Below are 20,874 nucleotides of genomic sequence, written 5' to 3'. Positions count from 1 at the left end.
AATGGTGTTAATCTTGCATTGCAAATATGACTGAGAGCTTATTATGAACTTCTCCAATTTCCTCAAGATTGATGCTTTAGATCAACCTGGCTCTGTGTGCTCCAGCTGGCAGCTGAACAGGATATTTATGCAAAAAAAATATTGCACCAAATATTGAACTTTGATTAGAAGGCATAAAAGAGTTATTAAAATTGGCCTTTTATTCAGCAGGAATGAAAAAGTCATAACTGGATGTTTCACATGTGGTACAAAGATCAATTGTGACCTCCAGGAGGTGAATGCTTTTTTATTTTGCTAGCTATCACAATGGGAAGGATACCGTTTTGAAACATTTTTTTTTTCTTTTTTTTTTTTTTTTAAATGAAGGTGAAAGGGAGAGTGATGACTGAGAGGCTGCTAATTTATCTGGAAGCCACCAGTCCAGGACAAAAGTGTGCTCCAAGAGGTAACTTCCAAGAGGCCCTGACTTTTCGCAGTTGGACATCAGGGTTCACTAGGTAATGGACATTCTGGGCACAGGGAAGCTGAAAACTTAGACCTGGATGCCTCTGCCCCAATTTAAAGACTATGAGTTGTTCAGTAACAGTTAGGAGAGAAATTTTGACTTCTGAACATACAACTCTGCAATGCAGTTTCAGTCCTGTTTCCTCCTTTCTTCTAGAGAGTAACAAGTTGTAGCCAGCTGATAATACCAGTGAATTTAATTAATTTTTCCTCCTGGAAACCTTTCCCTTCCTCATGTTTTCTCTGAGATCAAAGCTTTTTTTGACAGCTGCTCCAGTGGCAAACTGGGATTCTGCTTACTCTCTGGTGTAATTTCACCACGTCGCACCAGATATCTGCTGAAAATCCCAATAGGCTCAACAGGGAATCATGGCAGAACCTGCCAGTGGACACCACAACACCCCGTAACCCTACTGCAGCTTTACAATGCCACAATATGTAAGAAGTAGCATTCGTTGCTATGTCTGTTGAGTGAGTTAAATTTTTTCTAATGCCATTTTCTTATAGAAATTGCAATTTGTGGAAATTGAAGCATTTGATTCAAGATTTTACTTATCTTGATGAAATTCCAACTCTGAATATGCCATCAGGAAATGTTTTGCATGGGTATGGGACAACAAATTTCTTTAGTAGAGAATGTATTGAGCTTAACAAAGAGGTAGAAGTAACCCATATGGAAACTGATTGCCGTTAAAAGATTGTATGTCAGTTAAATCATATCTCCAAGAGACTTTTATGAATGCAGGCTCTTTATGGCCAAACATGGTAAAAAGTGTTTCATCCCCAGTTGTTCGGACTGTAAGACTTTTCAAAGGAAAGGCCTCATGAATCTTTTAGGTATTTTTAGGTTGTGGGCAGGTTTTATTGTGTTGTGTTAGCTCTTCAAAGCAGGCTATTTCGTTGGCTTTTGGCACCTCCTTCAGAAAGGAGATAAAAGAGGGAGGTGGTTTCGGTGATATTGTCTGCCCCTGTAAAACAACGCTGCGAGTCTGCAGCAAATCTGGGAGAGGTGAGTGGTCAGCAGGAGCTTCCCGGCGAGTCTTTCACACGGAGGAAGGCTTGTGTGAGAAGGAGGATGGTGGAATTGGTGGCGGCTGTGCCAAAAGCACAGAACGCATAAAACCAGCAAAAGAAATAATGAGAGCTCATGCAACTCAGCAGCTGCAGCATTGCAGGATATATATCTGTGGTGTACCTGGAGTCTAACTGTCTGAAGCATTCTTCTTCTAGAGCATCAGAGGTTGCTGGTATTTGGCTCCCACTGCTTTGTCTATGTAGTACTGACATGGCTAACAATTAGGAGGAAAGGTAGAGTCAGAGTTTCCAGCTGAATAATTTAAAACAATAAATAAACAGGGATTATCACTATGAACCTTTTCCTCTATGCATTTACTGTGTTTTCTTTTACTTTATAACTCATTTTCTACTTTTTGTCTTTGTCAGCTAAGGTTCCTCACTCAATTTTTCTTAATACCAGTCCAACTCTGTTGCCTATCACCTGCTACTTATTTTTGAATAAAGAGTCTGTCCCCATCTTACTAATTTCAATTAACTGCTGTGCTTAAATGATCTTTTCCAATCCTCGCTAACCCCAATGCAACTCTTATCTGCCATCTTGATGATAGGTGATTAATGACTTTCCATTCCTGGAACCACTGTGAAAGAAAAAAGAGAAATAAGACAACCCAGAAAAGACTCTCCTAACCTTTCTTTCACCTCAATCATTTCAGGAAGGAAGAGGAGAAGGGTAATAAATGTTTCACTCTTCTTCAGGGAACATCAGCTCTGTTGGTGCCCAGTGTTAATTACCTGAAAAGTATTTAAATGAGTGAACACAACTTGAAAATAAAAAGTCCTCTTCTCTTGTCAAGTTGGACTGGTGGCAAAAACAGATTTCTTCTGTGCCTGTTGACACCCTCTCCCTTTGAGTACGTTCTTATATTGCTCCCTGCAATCCAGCCAGGCCTAAGAGCAAGGGCAACGCATTTTGTGGGGGGTGATTTTAGACCTATCCACGTGTTCCCTTGGAGTTTATCTAATTCAGCCTACAGTGATTTACGGAGCACCAGTTGCTGCCAGATGTCTGTGTTGTGGTAAGACTTTGGGCTCCAGTGGCACAAGATTCTCTTTAGAGCACTTTACAGTCTTAACTCACTTACCTTGTCCACTTGTTCTCAGCCCTCAGTAGCATGGATGAACACGGATCCAAGCATCACATGGCACACAGTTGTTCTTATGCCATTGCACTTGGGCCACAGGGGTTTAAATTGATCCACAAGGTCTTCCCACTTTCCTTCATCTTTCCTACAGCAAAACCAAGTTCCCAAACACATCCTGCCTATTTAAGTGATGATCTGATTTAAGTGATGATGCTGGGACTTTTTGCAAGTGCTTGACTGCGGTTTGACGTGCAACTGTGGTTTTTACATACCCAAAGTCTCCCTGTGCTATTCCCACCACGTTGGGAGCTGCCTCCATTCCTCAGCACCACTTGAATCTGATCGGGTCAATGTCAGCTGTGCCCTCCTTCCTACAGTAACCTCAAACTCATGGTTAACTAGCTTATTTCTCAGCCTGCAGATTAGTGGAGAGTCACCAGTCCTCCGCAGCTCTATGCAAAGCTGCTGATGCCATTTGGGGAAGAAGGGACTTGTGGTGATGTACAAGTTTGGAGACATTCTCAGGAAGCAGGATTGGCATATTTACTTTATTTAAGAGTAATTTATGGCCCTGTTTTCAATTCCTGCTGGGACTCCCACTGTTTAAGGGCAGCCTCAAGTATGGCTTTGATATCACCTAGAGTGTTTTGGTTTTACTCAAAACAGTTCATTTTATATTAGTCTGTATCTGGTGTGGCTAGGGGGGATATCATGTAAGCTGGTTAGCAGGTGTCACTAGGAAAGCAATGAACCCTGAAAGCAACATCTGTCTCATCCTGCTCAGGCTCTTAGATGATAATTACATCACCTGCTCTATATCTCATTAGCACTGACAGCTGTTCCTTCTCTTACTCCCAAGACAGTGGGGGGAAGGCACTTACCTCATCTGTGTTTGGATTTCCGCTAAGCAGGCACTGAATCTTCATCTTCCGTGAAGAGACTGACACTACAACATTACTTAGACACCGCTCCATCTACTTGTCAGGTCTTTCCTTCACTGCTCTGAGACCAAAGCCACAGTGATGCTGCTTAAAAGAGGGTGAAATCTTACAAGAGGGCAACATCTTTGAAAGCTGGCTGTAATAGTGGTATTACTCTGAAGGGCCAAGGGGTATCCCCCTGTTTTTTAAGTTAAAACATATGAAGACCACTATCTGGTGATGCCTGCCTGCAAAAATGACTCTTTGGGGCTGAGGATGACCTGGGTTCATCTGGAGGTGGAACCACCTGTCGTGGTTCAACCCCAGCCAGCAACGAAGCACCACGCAGCCGCTCACTCGCTCCCCCCATCCAGTAGGATGGGGGAGAAAATCGGGAAAAAAGTAAAACTCCTGGGTTGAGATAAGAACGGTTTAATAGAACAGAAAAGAAGAAACTAATAATGATAACACTAATTAAATGACAACAGTAGTAATAAAAAGGATTAGAACGTACAAATGATGCGCAGGGCAATTGCTCACCACCCGCCGACCGACACCCAGCCAGTCCCCAAGCGGCGATTCCCCACCCCCACTCCCCAGTTCCTATCCTAGATGGGACGTCCCATGGTATGGAATACACCGTTGGCCAGTTTGGGTCAGGTGCCCTGGCTCTGTCCTGTGCCAACTTCTTGTGCCCTGGCTGGGCATGAGAAGCTGAAAAATCCTTGACTTTAGTCTAAACACTACTGAGCAACAACAGAAAACATCAGTGTGTTATCAACATTCTTCACATACTGAACTCAAAACATAGCACTGTACCAGCTACTACGAAGACAATTAACTCTATCCCAGCTGAAAGCAGGACACCACCCTACAGGAATGAGAGCAAAAATGACCATTCCTATTACCTCCACCACCCAAGGCTGCACTGATCTGGTGGGCAGAGGAGTTCACTCACAGAGGCTTCTTTGATGCTTCTGACCTGCTGCGGATTGTTTCACTAATTGCTAGCATTAAATGTGACAAGTGTGCTAAATCTATTAGGGGGTTATCTAGGGCACTGAAGCAGGAGGATTTCTTAAGGAGCTCTCAAAACTCAAGAAATTATGGAGCTTCCTTCTCAATTAGTAGGTTTTGTGTAACCAAAGTCTAAGGGGTGAGTGCAATGCTGTCAGATGAAGAACCGTGTGCCTGCTCCAGCATCTAATCTCTCAGCTGATGCAATATGTTAATTGGGTTTGTGTGTTGGGGGGGCCATTATGCAGAGAAGTAAACTGTATTTTTACAACCCTTACTAGTGTCATGCAAGCCAAGATAAAGGGCACAGGGATTTTGGAGAAACCAAGCTAGAGCATCGTGACCTGTGCAAATAATATGATCAACACCAGGTAGACGCAGCCTGAACACAGACTGGGAAGTTGTGCTTTCTGCACAGCTAGCATTCACTCTGTGCAGCTGCAGTGCTTCAGAGCAGCTGAGACCTAACCTACAACCAAGGCTTCATTATGTCTGCACGGAGCATATTGTAGATACAGATATGCCCAGCGTGCCACCTTTTTTTTTTTGCACAAAATGCATGTAAGTGTGCAGGGTACAAAGACTGTCCCAGTTAACATTGTGTGCAGGCTTGCATGTCCCATTGCAGTCCCGGTATTTGGATGGAAGGCTGGCACAGGTTCTTTGTGGTGTCTCTAAGGTCTTTAAAGAGCAGAGCCTTGCATGCAATGTGGAGGATAGCAACGGTCTTGGTGCTGCAGTCTTCAAGAAGAAATCTGTTGTTTCCGGTTAGGTATGTGGGACCTTTTGCCCTTCTAAGGAAGACTGTAGGAAATGTCTTACTGTCCAATGGAGATTTACGTACAGGAATTAAACTGATTTTCTGTTCCTTCCATAAAGCACCTGTGAGTTAATTTCAGGATGTCAGTAAAGCAGATTTGGTTGCAGATGGTTTAAAAGGTGCACGTGTAAGATGATGGGTAGGAGTAAGCTAATAATTTTGTCTTGGGCTGTTTTTGTGTATTTACCATTTTATTTACATGATAAAGTGCTGCAAACTATGTAAATACTGAAAAAACATTTCTGCTCCAGAGTGCTTTTCTAGAGTGTCCCATCACAGTATTAACTTTCATTTTAGCTCCAGTACCATTAGATGAATTACCTAGGTAATGGTTAAGCAAGAAACTGAACACATGTGATCTAGGTGCTATTTTTATGGGGTAACCTTCTCTTTACACTAGAATGCCCTGGGCTTACTTCTTCCCTGTGCAGCTGATACCTCATTCCTGGAAGGACTGAACTTCAAATGTTGTAGTCAATTCAGCCAATACTTAGTAATGTGGATAGCTTGGGTAATACACACCACATGTACTGTCAGCTTAATCTCCCATGTGACTGCTAATGTCGGATGATGTACTTCAGGCCTGCCTGCAAGCATGAAAGAGGCAAGCGAGTCTGCTGTGAGTGATTAGGGGCCTGATCGCACTCAAGCCCACTAATCAAATAATTCACCTTCCTAGTACCCATCTGGGGTCTTGTGACTTCTGGTTAAGTGTCTACTATGGTTTTAAATAAACTAACAGGACCCTATAGTTCCTTGCAGCAGGAATGAATTGCAAACCGGATTGCTGTGATGGCTGTCTTCAGACCCCGCTGCGGTACAGGTATGGCAATGGGGCTGGATGCTGTCCAGCTGGAGATCAGGCATTTTACATTAAAGTCACTCCAGGTCCTGCCCAAAATAAGAACGCTTATGAAGATCATTGCCCTCCCTCCCTTCCTTTTGCTTAGGTGTTGGTGTCTGCAGCATGAAGAAGGGTGTCTGCAGGGAACTGCTGTTTACCAGGGGACACGATCAACATAGAAATGCCTGGCCCCACCATCCTGCAGGAGGGAATTTCTCAATGTACCTTGGATAATATCCACAGGAAGCATTGCCTTTGGCAGGAGGAGAGAAGCCAGGGAGGGGAGACCTTTGCAAGACTGAGCACAAAGACACAAGGCAGCAGCTGATTGGGATGTAGAGTGAGCGAAAGAGAGAGCAGGAGAGACAGATTGCTTTCACTTTGCATTTCTTGAGGCAAAATGTGGAGAGAGTAATAAATAATGTGAATGGGCTGAAAACAGAAGTTGTTCTCCCATGTTTAGTATGACTCACCTAATACTTGGGCCTTAGAGACCCAGATTTCTTCCAAAGGGTCACGATAAGGTAGTGTCTGTTTTTCCCCTTCCCTCCTTGATCACATGGGAGTGGACCCTCTCCATACCCAGCGCTGGTGGGGATGTGGCTCACAGCAGCCCCATATCCGTTTGAGAGAGGATTTCCAACCAGTTTGTAAAAGACGCCCATGTGGGAAGGCTGCTGAGGCAGGGCCAATGCCAACCTTGCCTTTTTTGGTGCAACTTGCTCGACAGCAAGCATTTAATAGGGCGGATGCACTGGATGGGCCTGAAAGGTTTTTCCTGGCAAGACAGAGAGTGGCACTCAGTGGGTGTAAAATGAGGATGGCTGGTGTGTTGGTGAGAAAGGTACTGCCACCTGCCCAGCCAGAGGAGGACCATGAGCAGCGGAAGGGAGCAACACGTTGCAGCGAGGCACAAAGAACGACCACTTTCTGCAGTGCAGTTTGCAACACCGCAGGGATGTGCAGGAAGGCCAGACTCCAACGTTTTGGGGACTGCTGCCATGCTGGCTGCTTTTTTTGGCTTCTGTTTGCTCGGGATAATTTTGGTTATTTTTCTCCTGCCAGACACAAGGGCAAGCAGTGGCCAGCCAGCAACAAAACTGGCGTGATCCCTGGAAGGAAGAGCAGTGGGAAAGAGGCTTTGCTGGCATGGGCTGGGCACGCTGGGAACAGCCCAGAGGTCTGCTCCGCCATTGTGCCCATGCACCTGCGGTGCTGCCCTCGGATGAGAGCATGGGGTGGGAGCCGCTGCCACGGCCACCCGGCCCGGCCCTGCCAGGGACAGGGGGCTACGTGGAAAAGACAAGGCACATCGAAGAGTTTGCTTCGGTACCACTACTGCACTAGTTCTTTTAAAAAGTGGATTTGGCCCACAGCTACCTCTCATTTTTTTCCTGTTTGTGATGCAAAGCTGAAACAACTCTCACAGTCTTTCAGTTTTGTGTTGTCAGCCTCTGACCCCATCAGCTGGCAAACCGCTGGAAGCACAGTAGTTATTCAGATGTTGATTTACTTTATTCTAATGAAGGTAAATTTATGTGCCCTTCTCATGGTGTGTATGTGGGACCGACTAGCGCTGCTTAAAAAAATATATTTTAAGCCCATAGCAATGCCTCCTGGCTTCCTCTCCTTCAGACCTCCAAGAAGAAGTTATTCTTTATTTTCGATATCTCATTATTGTGAGGCAGCCAGGTTAAAGAGGCACGATTTACACGTTGTTCTGACAATGTTTTCAGGCTGCCAATTTGTATGCAGCATGCAATCCTAACTTTGCCTGATGAATGACATGCATTTCAGAGCAGTATCTTGACTGTGCTCTGTGTATTGCCTGTTTGCAGTTCAACTGCCTGTAACTCTGTGTTTATATGTTATATGCTTTGCCTAACCGGATAACACTTGTCAAGCCTAGCCTACCCTGTCCATATAGCCATCTGTCTCAGTACTTATCACGCACCAATTACCATCCTAACTAGGTGTTGAGCACATTAAGATAAGGAAAAAATCAATCAGGACAGATTTTTAAGGGCATGTGCTCTTGCCATTGGGTTGATGTTAATGAATGTAAGATACACATATATATCTATATATGTTTATGTGTTGCCTGTATGTACATAAATAAAATATGAAATTAATTTAAGCTTATTTGATTGAACAAATGATGTTAGGTAGGTGTTGCATAGAGTTCCTTGAGCCACTCAGGGGATGGACATACATGCTGACCTGAAGCAGTCCTGCTATAGTTTTTCTGGGTCTCTTTTGTGGAGACCCTGCCAAGTGTTCATTCCCCATGCACACAACAATTTTCTATATCAAGAATGGTTTTAAAAATAACTCTCATGTACCTCTTAGATTTAGGTCTTCTTTTTAGCCATGGAAAACTCAACGTTGTGGTGACATATATTCCCACTGGGGAAAATGTTCTCCTTGCTTTACAAAATGTAGTGCACACAATCTGGATGATAATTTGGGACTACATTTTTTATGAAATGTCTCAAATATGAAATTAAACACTTGTGTTGGTCTGACCCTATTTGTAGTAGAGCAAAGTACAGAAGGAGTATGCATGGGAATATCATTCACACTCCTCCCTCCTTATATTTTTAAGCTGAACCTGACATGCTTGGTACTTGTTCACTTTCTTTCATGCTTATTTTCATCGCTATATGAGCTATTTGGTAAGTGTATCACCAGTGAATAGAAAATACATATCTGCATTTTGCTTTTTGTTATGTATGAATGAGCACAGCAACACCCACCCTGGTCTGATTGCCCAGGCCAATGGTATTTATTCTGGTGGTTTGTAGCATCTCAGAATGTTGTCCAGCAGAAACACTGTGAAGTGTTGGTAGAAGATGAACCACACACAAATCTACCTCCCTAGGTACATGGTAAGTACATGCTACTGTTGCTCTTGGAACTTATAGACAGTCAGTACTTTTGCAGGAAGGGATAGGGCTGTGCTAATATTCTTCCTGTTCAGTATTTGAAATTAAAATCTCCTTAATAGGATCAGTTCTATATGATATTAAAGTTATGTTTGTATTTAAATGCAAAATGTTCTATTTAGGAAGCCACGCTTATCCACCAGCCAGTAAAGGAAATTCTATAGAAACAAAAAGGGGGGAAAAATGTACCTCTTTTCTCATTTCTAATAATAACCATGACTAGTAACTTCACAGGAACTGTAAAAAGAACAAGACACATGATAGTCAGGTGTATCTTTTACAGAGTTATATATGTTACACCTATACATCCAGAAATTAGGGCTAGGAATTTTTCTGCCCTAATACAGATGGTACGTCTGCAGAGGTCTACATCTGACCCAGCTATCCAATGCTCCCTTGGTTGTTGATGGGTAGAAACAGGCACTTGTGAGGCACAATCCAGCTTATGCAAAAACAGAAGTCTTCAGTCAGTCAGATGAACCATAGTACTGAAGTGCATGTTACTCTCTTTTCTGGGGAAGGGCAAAAGCAGATTGATTTACTAGCTTAGTTGTAGACATTTGCAGTTAGATCAGACAAATTACATCATAGATTTTTGGGAGAATGGTAACATTGACTAGCCTTTTCCAAGACAATAGCTGAACTCCAGTCCCTGTGGCATTCAAGGATTCTTTTTACTGTGGATTTAAATGGGACAAGATGGATATGTCTTGCTGCATTTATTCAGTGTCCTTTAGGAAAAGAAAGATGTAATTTGAGTGTTCAATAAATCAGTATTGTCTGCACATATTTAAAATAAATGAGTTGGGTTCCTTTTCCAAAGACATCTGTCTAGTGCCATTTTAGACAACATACATGGTCTCCGGCGGCCTCTTTAGAAGGTCATGGCTCTTCCAAATCTCCAATGTCACTGCCTGCTGGCCCTGTGCACGTTCCTCTGATGGCACTGAGTGCTGTATTTAGTCAATTGAATATCAACAAATAATTACAAAAAAAGGCCTGGAAGCAGTGCTAAAGATACATAATGTTTGTAGGAGTGTCTTCTTTCCCCTGGGGCAATGAGTCCACAGCTGATGGTGCACTGCAGCATCTGCCTCCAAAGGAAGTCACTGAGTCAAAACGGCCAAGTGTAGAGAAATATGGTAATAAACTGAGATACTGTGTTATTTACGGACGGGAGCAGATCGTGATTCAGGCAGCTCATCCTCCACTCATGTTGATCAACTGTTCCTAGCACTTATGAAAATATTCTGTAGCCAGTTTTATGCCGTGATGAGATGTTGAATGGCTTAAAATACATTCTGATCTGCCAGAAACAAATGTTCAGGATGGTCCCACCACAAAACTTCACTCCGAGTTTACACATGCTACATACATTGCAGAAGAACTACTTTAGAAATGGTTTGCTAAATGTGGCAAATGCAAGTGCTGTAGATTTTAAATGGAAATGCTCAGTAACATCTGTTGCTGATAGGTTTAGTGAATGTTCTTGAAGGTGGATAACTGAAAATGATACAGTCTGATGCAAAGAAGCCAAGAAATATACACTTCTATTCTCCTTCCAACCATCGCATAGTCTTTATTAAGCAGAATATTAAATTAAATCTGAACAGCATTTATCTCCTAGAATTCAATTTTTCTGAGCATACGTCAGATAAGTCCATTCCATCTTCTGTCTGACTTTTAACTGCTTGCTAATGTAGTATCTATTGCAAACTGCATATGGTAGGAAAAAGATGATGGGATACTTGTCTGGATTCAGAGTAAGGCATCCAAAATAAAATTGAGGAAAAAGACCTTAATTCAGCAAAGTGCTTCTGCTTTAAGCATGCAAATAGCCAATGAATCACATGCTTAAAGTAAGATTCATATATGTGCTTCTTGCTAAATTAGGCATAAATTATATCTACACATCAAACAACAACAAAAGCCCAGTAAAAAGACAAAACAAAAAAACCACAAACAAAAGATAACCATGAAAGCTTTGGTTCAGAAGCAATGCTCTCAGATATAATACAGTCCACATAAGGTCTGTTTTGTTTTACTCAGTCACTTTATTATTTATTGCTCAGTATCAAAAGGAATAAAACTGACATTGATTAAAGGCCATTGTGAGTTGTAGATAATACTCATATAATTCTTTGTATAGTGTGATGCACATTGTAGGGATAAATTGAAATCATAGAAGACTAAAATAGGAGGGAATCACAGTATGATGCAATCATGTAAACAACAGCACATAGGTGGAGACTAATACAGATTTCCTTTGTCCACTTGACAGGCCTGATCAAAAGTAGCAAATATTTTAATTCTAACAAACACTTGAGTTTTTCCTTTGAATGGGTGTATATAAAAAAAAAATAATCTTATAAAGCGGAGTGGATTAATATGCCTCTACTGCTCTTCCTCTTGATCTTTAAGGCTTATCAGAATCCTCTGTTGTCCCACTGAATGTATTGGTTACGTAGGAAAATGAGCTGAGCGGATATTCATCGTTGAACTGAAAAAAACCCCATTTATAAATTGCTGATATTCCCACAGCAGATATGAAATCAGATACTTTTGATCAGACAAGAGGACATTAATAATTGGTATAGACCACTTACGTTATGAAGGACCATGTTTCAGCAGTTGACACCCCTGCAACTCCCTCCTCTGCAATTAAGTGATACGTAAAAGAGCTGCAAAATGTGCCTCTGAGAGATTGAAGCCTGAGCTGCTCTGTGAACTTCTGGTCATGTGTAGATTTGCACTGGATTTCATAAGGCTTTGAGTCAGGTCAGCTATTCAAATAGGGCAACCCAACTATTGAGACCTGGGCAGCGCAACACAGACTCAAACTGCCTCAGTATATGAAAGCAGATCTGGTAGCTTTTTTTTTAGAAATAGTGTCACCTTTGCAAAGGCCTATACTAGCCTGGCAGCATGTGAATTTCTTCTTGCAGTATCAGGATTTAGGACATCAATTTGGGGTTAATCGTAGTAAAGACTGGCATTCAGTCTCAAGCTGGTCAAATAAGGCATGAATTCAGCAGGGAGCTTTGGGGACAGGACTTAATCTCTACGTCATAATAAGTGGTAAGCTGTCTAAGTGTATTTGGTGCAATTACATCCAATTAAATACTTGGAAATTAGGTTCCCTGTCTTTAAACATCATAAGACCCCTGCTCTACAACAGGATTGGCACTGGCTGACTGGTAGAATTTAGTCAAGATCCACAGGTCCCACAGACTGTGCTCCAGGTACCAAAAAGTTCATATGCCCAAAACATGATTGAAGACGGAGGCTTACATGGACAAAACAGAGCTATCTGCACAGTCTCACTAGTATGGAGAAGGTTTACAGGATGCTCATGGTGGTTTATGTCAAGGAGGAATTCATGTCAGTGTATTTACTGCTGAATCTGCAAAACTTCTATTTTGTGAATGAAGAAGACGCCTTTGGTGTGTGAACACAATGCTAAGACACTCAGCGCCTTTCTGTCACAAGTTCTGGATTTTGATAATCACAGACTTCACTTCTGTGTGCAGTCTGTCCTTTCCTAGCATTTTCAGTCTTCCGGGGGTTAGTTAACTGTTTTATCTTTTTATAAATAGGCTTAATATATAAAATCTTTTAAGTGCAATAAACACAGAAAAATATAAAACGTTTCCAGCTTGTGGCTCTTCCGCAGCATTTTGTCCATTTTCTTTATCACCAGAGAAAGGTGTAGGAAATACAGAGGGACACTTCCAAACAGGCTTGTGAATCAGAGGACTGGCTATTTTTGTGAGCTATAAGAGCAGCCATCACACCCAACATACGCTGAGAGCTTTTGTTCATATATAGAGAAAACAAAGGACAGACAAATTCGCTACTCTTTCATATAGGAAGATTGCACAGAAAGAGAAAGCTGCCAACTTCCAGGGCACAGTGCATTTCTCGAACTGATGTTCACGTGGTGTCTCCAGACTGCTTTGTTATGAGACTAAACACCAGGATTAAACGCTTAAACTGATCAGTTGATACTGGGGACAAAACTGTAGAACCACAGCCACACTTTACTACAAGCATTGGACTGTAGTATGAGGACAGTTTGAATGGTATTCTCCCCCCTCCCCCCCTAAATACACACTTCAAGCAAGAAAGCAGTCCAACAGTTTTCTAAGACACAAGAACAGGACGCGAGTTTAGACCTTCAGAACAAGCTGTCTGTCTCCATCAGGGTTGTAACAGCCATCTTGCACCAGAAATCAGCCCAGACTTTTTTTTTTTCCTTACCTTATTCCTGTTAGTAACCAAGGACCTCTCATTTCCCTAGCAGTTTCTGACTGTATTTTCTTTCAAACATTCCACTTTTCTTATTTCTTAGTGTTGCTGCGGCAGTCTAAATGTCTTTTTCTTCTTGTAGTTGCAGTTTTCTCACTATTTCCCTGAACATCTGCAAGACAGCCCATCTGGGTTGACACAGTGTGAGATGAGGCAGACAGGCATTGCCAACAAAGGGCTCCTACTGCAGCAAGTGGGCTGTTGGAATCAGATGTTTTCTAAGACATCTATGGGGACAAAGCCTTTCTTCTTCCCGCTGTATACTTTGATAAAGCCATCGTGTTCCTTTTCAGAAGTCACACAAATCTGAATGCAAAGAAGGTATGAAAATAATAAACTCTTTGCCATGATCAAAGCAACAAATTATTCCAGGCTATTTATCAGGTGAGTTAGGCATCCCACTAGTTACTTCTGTAACTAGAACAATCCCTTTTAGACTCTGACTGCTTTGAGAAGAAACTCAGAGGCATATATTGAGAGATACCTTTCCCCTGCCTCCCTGAAGTGCCACCTATACATGAGTGACATTAAAATCATTAAGAAAGTTGTGGTGGATCAAAGATTTTGAAACTTGAATTATGAATTCAGCCTACTGTAATGATTGTGATTTAGTTGTCTGTGTATGAGAGGAATGGGTATTTCAGATCATGAGCTAGCTAGCTCCCTCAACAGCTGGTGGTGAAAAGGAACCATGACGCCAAGGTGGGTCACTTGTAGCAGCTGATCTGAGTGCAAGCATATTCTCTTTTGCGTGTTGAAGGAGCCAACGTACTTCTCAGATGAGCAGTGGGTTATGTTATTTACTCAGCCCTGGCAGCTACAGATGCCTGTTTTGGATACTAAAGTATGTGATCTGAATCCAGCTCTGCAAGTGTGTTTGCATAACATCTACTCCAAATGGAGACAGTTGTGGTGAAACCATATGGTCTTTACATTGTGGTAAAGGTTTGCATTTCATGAAGACCTTTGTGATCTCAGGTATTTCCACTTTAGGGCCCTTCCTGAGACACTTCTGGTAATGGCTGAGCCATTTGAAAGCCTAGTGGCACAAGTACTTCAGACTGGGCACTTGAGCACAGAGCCGCCCAAAATAAATCATTGTTTTCAAACATCTGTGGCAAAGAACAGTATAGTTCCTACTAATCAAACACGGTTAAAAAATAGCCAGAAAACTGATGGTCCTGTTGAGACCAACTCAAGTGATTTCTTATGATGTCAATGCCAGGTCTTTAAAGCCCTCTGTCTGGACTAACACAAAGGCTCTGTCTGATAGGTATTTACAGCATTTAATTACAATAATTCAGAAGGTATGAGATGAACAAAAATGCCTCTAAAGTGTTGCTGGCTAAATCCATTTCAGTATGACTGTTACGGATTGTATGGTGACACCTGAATACCACGTCTGAATTTTGGGCCAGCTTGTCCTCCTGTTGTTACATACATAAAATTACTAGCAACACTGATGCTGCCAGGGAGAAATGAATGGTCATAAGAAGGAGGTGAAGCTGCTTCATATTTGCCACCTCCAGTATTTGGAAATGGTCAGGTGCATCTCTGTACCTGTAAACAAAGGTATGGAAAGCAAGTCAACTCATTAATTTTCTTACTTAAGCTACCTTCTTAACACTGACTGACCTGGATCCCTGGGGCAGAATGACTGAGCACACCAACAGAGCTGACATACAGTTTAAAAAAAAAAAGGTATTGTTGTTTGGGCTAAATCACATGGAAAGCATGGGAGAGGTATGGAATTGATGCCATTTAGCTTAGGTTCTGTTGCAAAACAGCCAAGCTCATTTGTGTCTTGAATCCCTAGCAGAGCAGCTGCTCCCTCTGCAGTCACATTACCATTCGAAGCGGAGAGGTGTAAAGCACATGTACACAGAAAGGTGTTTCTGACTACTGCTAAGTGTTGGTCTGTGGCTCTGAGAAAGACTATGGAAACTTCAATGATGAGGGCAAAAGCCTGCATAGAAGCACGAGACTAAGGATGGCCAAGAATGGCAGAGTATCCAAGAGTGGGAAAGAGCATCTTGGTTGAGGGATGCCCCTTCTTGGTTGATCCCTGCTGTTGTGTGGGAAAATGAGCCTCTGCAGCTTCTCCATAACTAGACCCGGTTGGTTAAAAGGAATGCCTGACTCCATCACTGTGCTTTCCTCCTAACTAGTGATGTCTGCAAGACCTCTAGCTTTTTGCATGGGCCAAAGAGTCCCCAAAATAGTCAGATCTCCAGAAGTGGCCTCCAGCAGGTCTGCACTGCTCACTAGCCATGCTGCATTTCTTACTTAACCTCTGGTGATGTGCAGAACATCTTGCAAGAACAGAGTTGCTTTTCCCTGATGTCTTGTACTGTCAGCAGAATGATTTGTGGACAAAAGAAAAATACTGAGCTTTCTGAACACTGGTTTTCTTTATCTTTGGAGTGAAAAAGGATGGCAGATTTGGTAATTTTTTAGAGGTTTTTTGTGGTTCTGCTGCTGGTTTGAGCGCTCCTTGATATCAGCGGGAGTGCTCTGCTACAGCAATAACTTTAGATCTTCACTGGGCATGAGAAGTACAAGGCCCTTCTGTAAGAACTTCTCTCACTCTACATACTAATACATTGATCTGAATTCTCCCAAACTCCAGCTGAAATTCTCTCACACTATTGCATGTGCTGGCCCCCGGATGGCAGAGTTTTTTCCCCACACCTTCCCAAGGAAGGGAAAGTGTCGGGGGCAGAGTGAGCTTGGCCACAACACGCCACACTTTCCTAATCCTGTGCAACTCAGAAGGCCTCCCCCGGAGCTGCTCCAAATTCTGCAGTTTCAGAAAAGAGGGAACACAACATCATCTAACATCATCTTTGGCCACTTTTGTCCTCATCCCCTTTTGTGAGTGCTGCCAAGGATTTCACCCACAAGTTGTACCCTTGGGATTTGGCTCTTGACTTTCTTAGGTGAGTGTAAATCAGAAGTAACCCCAGATAAGTGCATGGTAGTATCCGGAGTTTTGGACTCCACCTGACAAATCAGCTGTTGCTGAGGGCAGCAGAATGGATTTAGCCTGGTGACAGATGGCGAACACGATGGTTGTGAAGGCACAAGGTGCCACAGCTACTATCAGGTGATCTTGGTTTTCTGTATCAAGCTGGAAACTGCTTAAAATGGCAGCTACTCAGGCTGGCGTGTTTTGGGGGGAAGGCTGCTGGCCTGACAAGGTAAGTGAGCCACTGAGCAGCCACTCGCCAGTGAATTTGGTAGCAACACAAATGGAAACAAACACTTAGTTTATTTTTTTACCTGCACCCTGGCTCAAGAGGTTAGTAGTGGAGTAAGCCACAGGGTAAGAAACCACATCTCAGGCTATTTCTCAGTCATCAAGTGATCTCAGAACTAGCTGAAAGCAGCACCTAATATTATAAAGTCACTCCCCCATTCTTTCATCTCATTTTGTTTAAAAAAAACCCAAAACATTAGAAACAAAACAAACAACTGTTTGGCTGTTGTCTGAATTTGTCAACATCTGCCCTGAGGATTTTTTGTCCATCAGTTAGCCCTGAGCAGATGGGGGAGATGAGCAATTAGGAAATGATCCTTTAAGCTGCACAGTCATTAATACTCTCCTGTTCTTCTAAGTCCTGTGCTTTGAATCTGGGCTCAAGTGGCAAATTCTCTTTGTCCAGGAGTAATTTTGGACTTGTTCTAATTTTCTGCAGCTGTCTTTTGCTTATCTTTCCTCTCCCATATATTTAACCCATCTGTCAGCCACAGACTGGCTCTGATGAAAGTAGGAATTTGGTTATGAGGACAGTACAGTTTAAAGAGCTGTCCTGGAGCCCACAGACAGTGCCAGGTCAAGAGGTCTGAAAGCTCAAGTCTTCTGTTTGTCTGTAAGAATGACAGCACAGGGACACTGTGAGTTTCCACATCTGCTGCTGCCTGTGCACTGGAGTTTTTGCCTATGTGAGCTTTGTAGATGGAAATGGTAAGTAGTTCAGTTTTCACACCCATTCAGCCATGGTGCAAATGATGATGACACATTTTATATCAGCTGTTTCATTAGCTTTTGGACTAAGAACACCAGCTTGCTTCACCTATGGCACTTCTTTAGGGTTTTAAAGGTGACCTGGACTAAACTGGATGCATAATGGGCTGTGCCCATGTTTTAGACTCTTGCAAGATTGTGTGCCATTCAGTATCTCTGAATGAACGTGGACACCCATCCTGTTCAGCAAGACTGACATCAATGAAAATCAGAGACAGCTGGAAAAAGACCCTTTTCCCCTTAAGCCTAGCTGTGAAGTGCAGTGGTTATAGTTGCCAAGGACATGAAGAACTGCAACATCACTTTCTATGCTGGGTTTGTGTTTTAAGTGATTCAGCCCGAATGCATAAGTCACCATGACGCAACTGATTTTCAAAGCCAGCTGAGGCATGCTCTTAGAAGTTCAGTATCCCAGGATGAAAAATGTGGGGACAAAAAGTAATTCGTAGGCAGTGAGGTGAAAAGCCAGGCAGCAACAGAGCATCCAGACTAATCAGAAGAAGACCGAAGAGAGGTGGATCCCCCAGGGCTGGAGACCTGGACTGCAATCCTGCCTTGTTGAGCCTAGCCTCATGAATATGTTTAAACCCATTCCTAGACTCTCCTGGAGCAGCTAGATCATATCTGCACATACCTGCTAATGTACATGTGCCTAAAAGTGACTCTTTCTGAAATTTGTGTGACTGGGGTGTTGGGGTAGGAGAGAAGTTTGTCCCTTGTGCTGTGGTGGCAAGGGGACAGCAAGGCTGACAGCTCTGGTTCGGAAGTTGTGGCCATCACAACAGCAGTGGGCTATTTGCAGTTACTGCAGAAGCTGGTAATAGGGCTAGTTTGTATCAGTGACATTTATAAAAAACATCCATCGCAAAATGGATCTGTTGCACTGACCTTTGTGTAAACTCACAGTCCACATCTGGAACAGGCAGAGAATTTCTGATTGGCAGTCTTGTTACCAATGTCATGGCTTGGGGTCATTTCTATTGCACAAGATCACTTGTGCAATTTAAAGTCAATTATGTTATTTAATCACAAAAAAAACAATTCTAAAGTGGTTTGAATTAGTGTGGCTGTAGATGTCAGAGAGGCAGCCAGTGAAGGGTGTGAGTAGGTTTTTTTAAAAGAGGTTATTTCCTTTATTTAAGTAGGATGTTATAAGAGGAGTAAAAACAGACATTCAAACAATAGATTGTTATGACTTCTTTAAAAATAAGAATGACCAAAAATGTTAGAGGCTTTTAAGACATGCTTTTCCAACCATTGATGATATATTAGATATGGTGACTTTTTGTTTTGTCAAAAGAGGTCAAATCTGAGCCTGTAGTCATGCAAAGAAGCATTTGTATAATGAATTTGTGGTAATGAACTCGGGTAGGCTAAAGCAGAAGTTACAGGCTGGAGAAAACTTTATTTATCCAAGTAGTGGTACAATCAATCATAGTTGGAAATTATGCAGCCAGTATTGTGTGTGAGACAGCTTAAAAGAGTGGAAAGCCCCAGAAACTGGCTGTTTTTTTGCTTCTCTCTTAATAATCTTGCTTTACTGATGTTAGAGTCTATGTCTGCCTCCCTTTCACAGATTCCTGAATGAGCCCTGTGGTACCCAGTCATCTTCTGAATTAGATTCAGGACCCACAAATCTGTCAGTGAACCCTAAACTCCAAGATACTGATGTCTCTGAAGCAGTACAATTTTTCTCCTCAAGGCTGGGTTTCATATTTCACAATGAAATTTTCAAGGGATCCTTTGTGAAGACTAGTTCGTGCATATTGCTTAAGATGGGTGAGCAAATTGTGTTGTTTGTCCCTCAGTCCTCTCCTTGAGTATTGGCTTTGTCAGAAAGGTTTGCATGAAGCTGAAGCTCAAAATATTATTCCCAGGGCATGAAACTGCCAAGTGATTCCAGAGAAAGCCTCACCCACTGTGCTTCAAACTTTGAAAATGTCTCTGCTTGCCTGAAATGGCTTTTTTTAAGGTAGTCATGTGGCTTTGTTGATATGAATATATTGCCTTTTGCCTTACAAGAATAGACTCTCTACCTGGGAACATTCATATAAGGCACAAAGGAGATAGAGACCTGCAGTATAAACCATGGATGGTATCAAGCAATATAATGAAAATTCATATTAATGTCATTGGATAAGTTTTTCTCTTGGCATATCATCCTTGTCTTTGTTGTCAGAATGGCTCTGGACTCTTGTTAGACCCTGTAGAATTTGAGCCAGTGAATTAACAGTATAAAATTGAGACAATTTGCTATACTATAGTCACAAGAATTTATTAGACCAGTTAATGAGTTTATCTAGCTAAAGTGAGACTTGACAGGAATTGGTAGCAATGAATAATCTCCCTTTCTTCCTAATCTGGAACAAGCCAGTGCTTTGCACATCGTACATATATTGCACTCACAGCACTCCGGACACTGTGTCCAGAGACAGCTAAAATGGCTGTTTACATCCCACAGAAATCCCCAAATAGAGGAAAAAAAAAAAAAAAGAAAAAAGAAAAGAAAAGAAAAGAATTCTGCCAAACTTTTCCCTGAAGTCCGATTCAGATTACTTTTTTCCTTTTTATGCCTTCCCTATTGCACTGCCCTCTCTGCTTCACATAGAAAACAATGGGGAAATAAAAGACAGAAAATAAGAGAAATGGCTGAATAAAGAAGAAAGAAAATTTGCCTTTGGAAATATAAAATAAAAAATTCCCAATAAAAATTAAAATGTTTTTCACGATAAGATTTTTTCCACAGTGAAGGCAAAGTTGTTCTGTTAAAAAAAAGACAAAAAATTGTGTCATTCAGATAGAGGTTTCCATGGCAGGCACACGTCCCACAGGCTATGTTTGGGACAACTTGTGCTCCTGTCCCCATGCTGTCACGACACATTGGCCCTGTGCATGCTGCCAGCTCTCCCTGGGGGCTATTCTGGGGGGCTCAAACCCTGTATGGAGGGACAGCAGGAAGCAGATGAGCGTCCATGCCCTTGCTGTGACTGTCCTGCCTGGAAATTACTCAAAATGGCTGTGAAGCTACTTGAATGTCTCCTTTTTTGCCTAATTTGTGGGAGGGTGGAGTGGGATCTGTTGGGTCTGCTCCTTTCCTCTCATGTCTCTGCATCCGTGTGTTTGTTCAGTCTGATCTCTGCCCCCTGTTTTACACCAAATATTTCTTTCTTTCTTTCTTCCTCCGAAGCCTCTCCCACGTGCAGTGAGGACCCAACAGCATCCACATTCAACCTCAGCATTTGCATGGGTTTAAGATAGAGCTGAATAAGTTTGCTAAAAAAGGAGGAAGTAGTAGACAGATGGGATGGATTCATCCCTTTCTTTACCTCC

The 20,874-nt window shown here is 42.3% G+C and overlaps 1 protein-coding gene across 2 annotated transcripts in view; it reads right to left on the bottom strand.

Moving 5' to 3' along the window:
• Positions 1-10,838: 10,838 nt before the first annotated feature.
• STAC (SH3 and cysteine rich domain) overlaps positions 10,839-20,874 on the bottom strand; it is a 75,073-nt gene continuing 65,037 nt past the window's right edge. For both annotated transcript variants that reach the window (XM_049817130.1, XM_049817131.1), the window contains exon 11: positions 10,839-13,823. In XM_049817130.1, coding sequence (XP_049673087.1) covers positions 13,725-13,823 — 99 coding nt within the window. In that variant the 3' untranslated portion in view covers positions 10,839-13,724. The remainder of the gene's footprint in view (positions 13,824-20,874) is intronic.

Source organism: Accipiter gentilis, chromosome 14 (genome assembly GCF_929443795.1).
Source record: "Accipiter gentilis chromosome 14, bAccGen1.1, whole genome shotgun sequence".
Classification (NCBI taxonomy): Eukaryota; Metazoa; Chordata; class Aves; order Accipitriformes; family Accipitridae; genus Astur; species Astur gentilis.
Note: the sequence above shows the minus strand (reverse complement) of the source record. Positions and strands in the feature narration are given on the sequence as shown.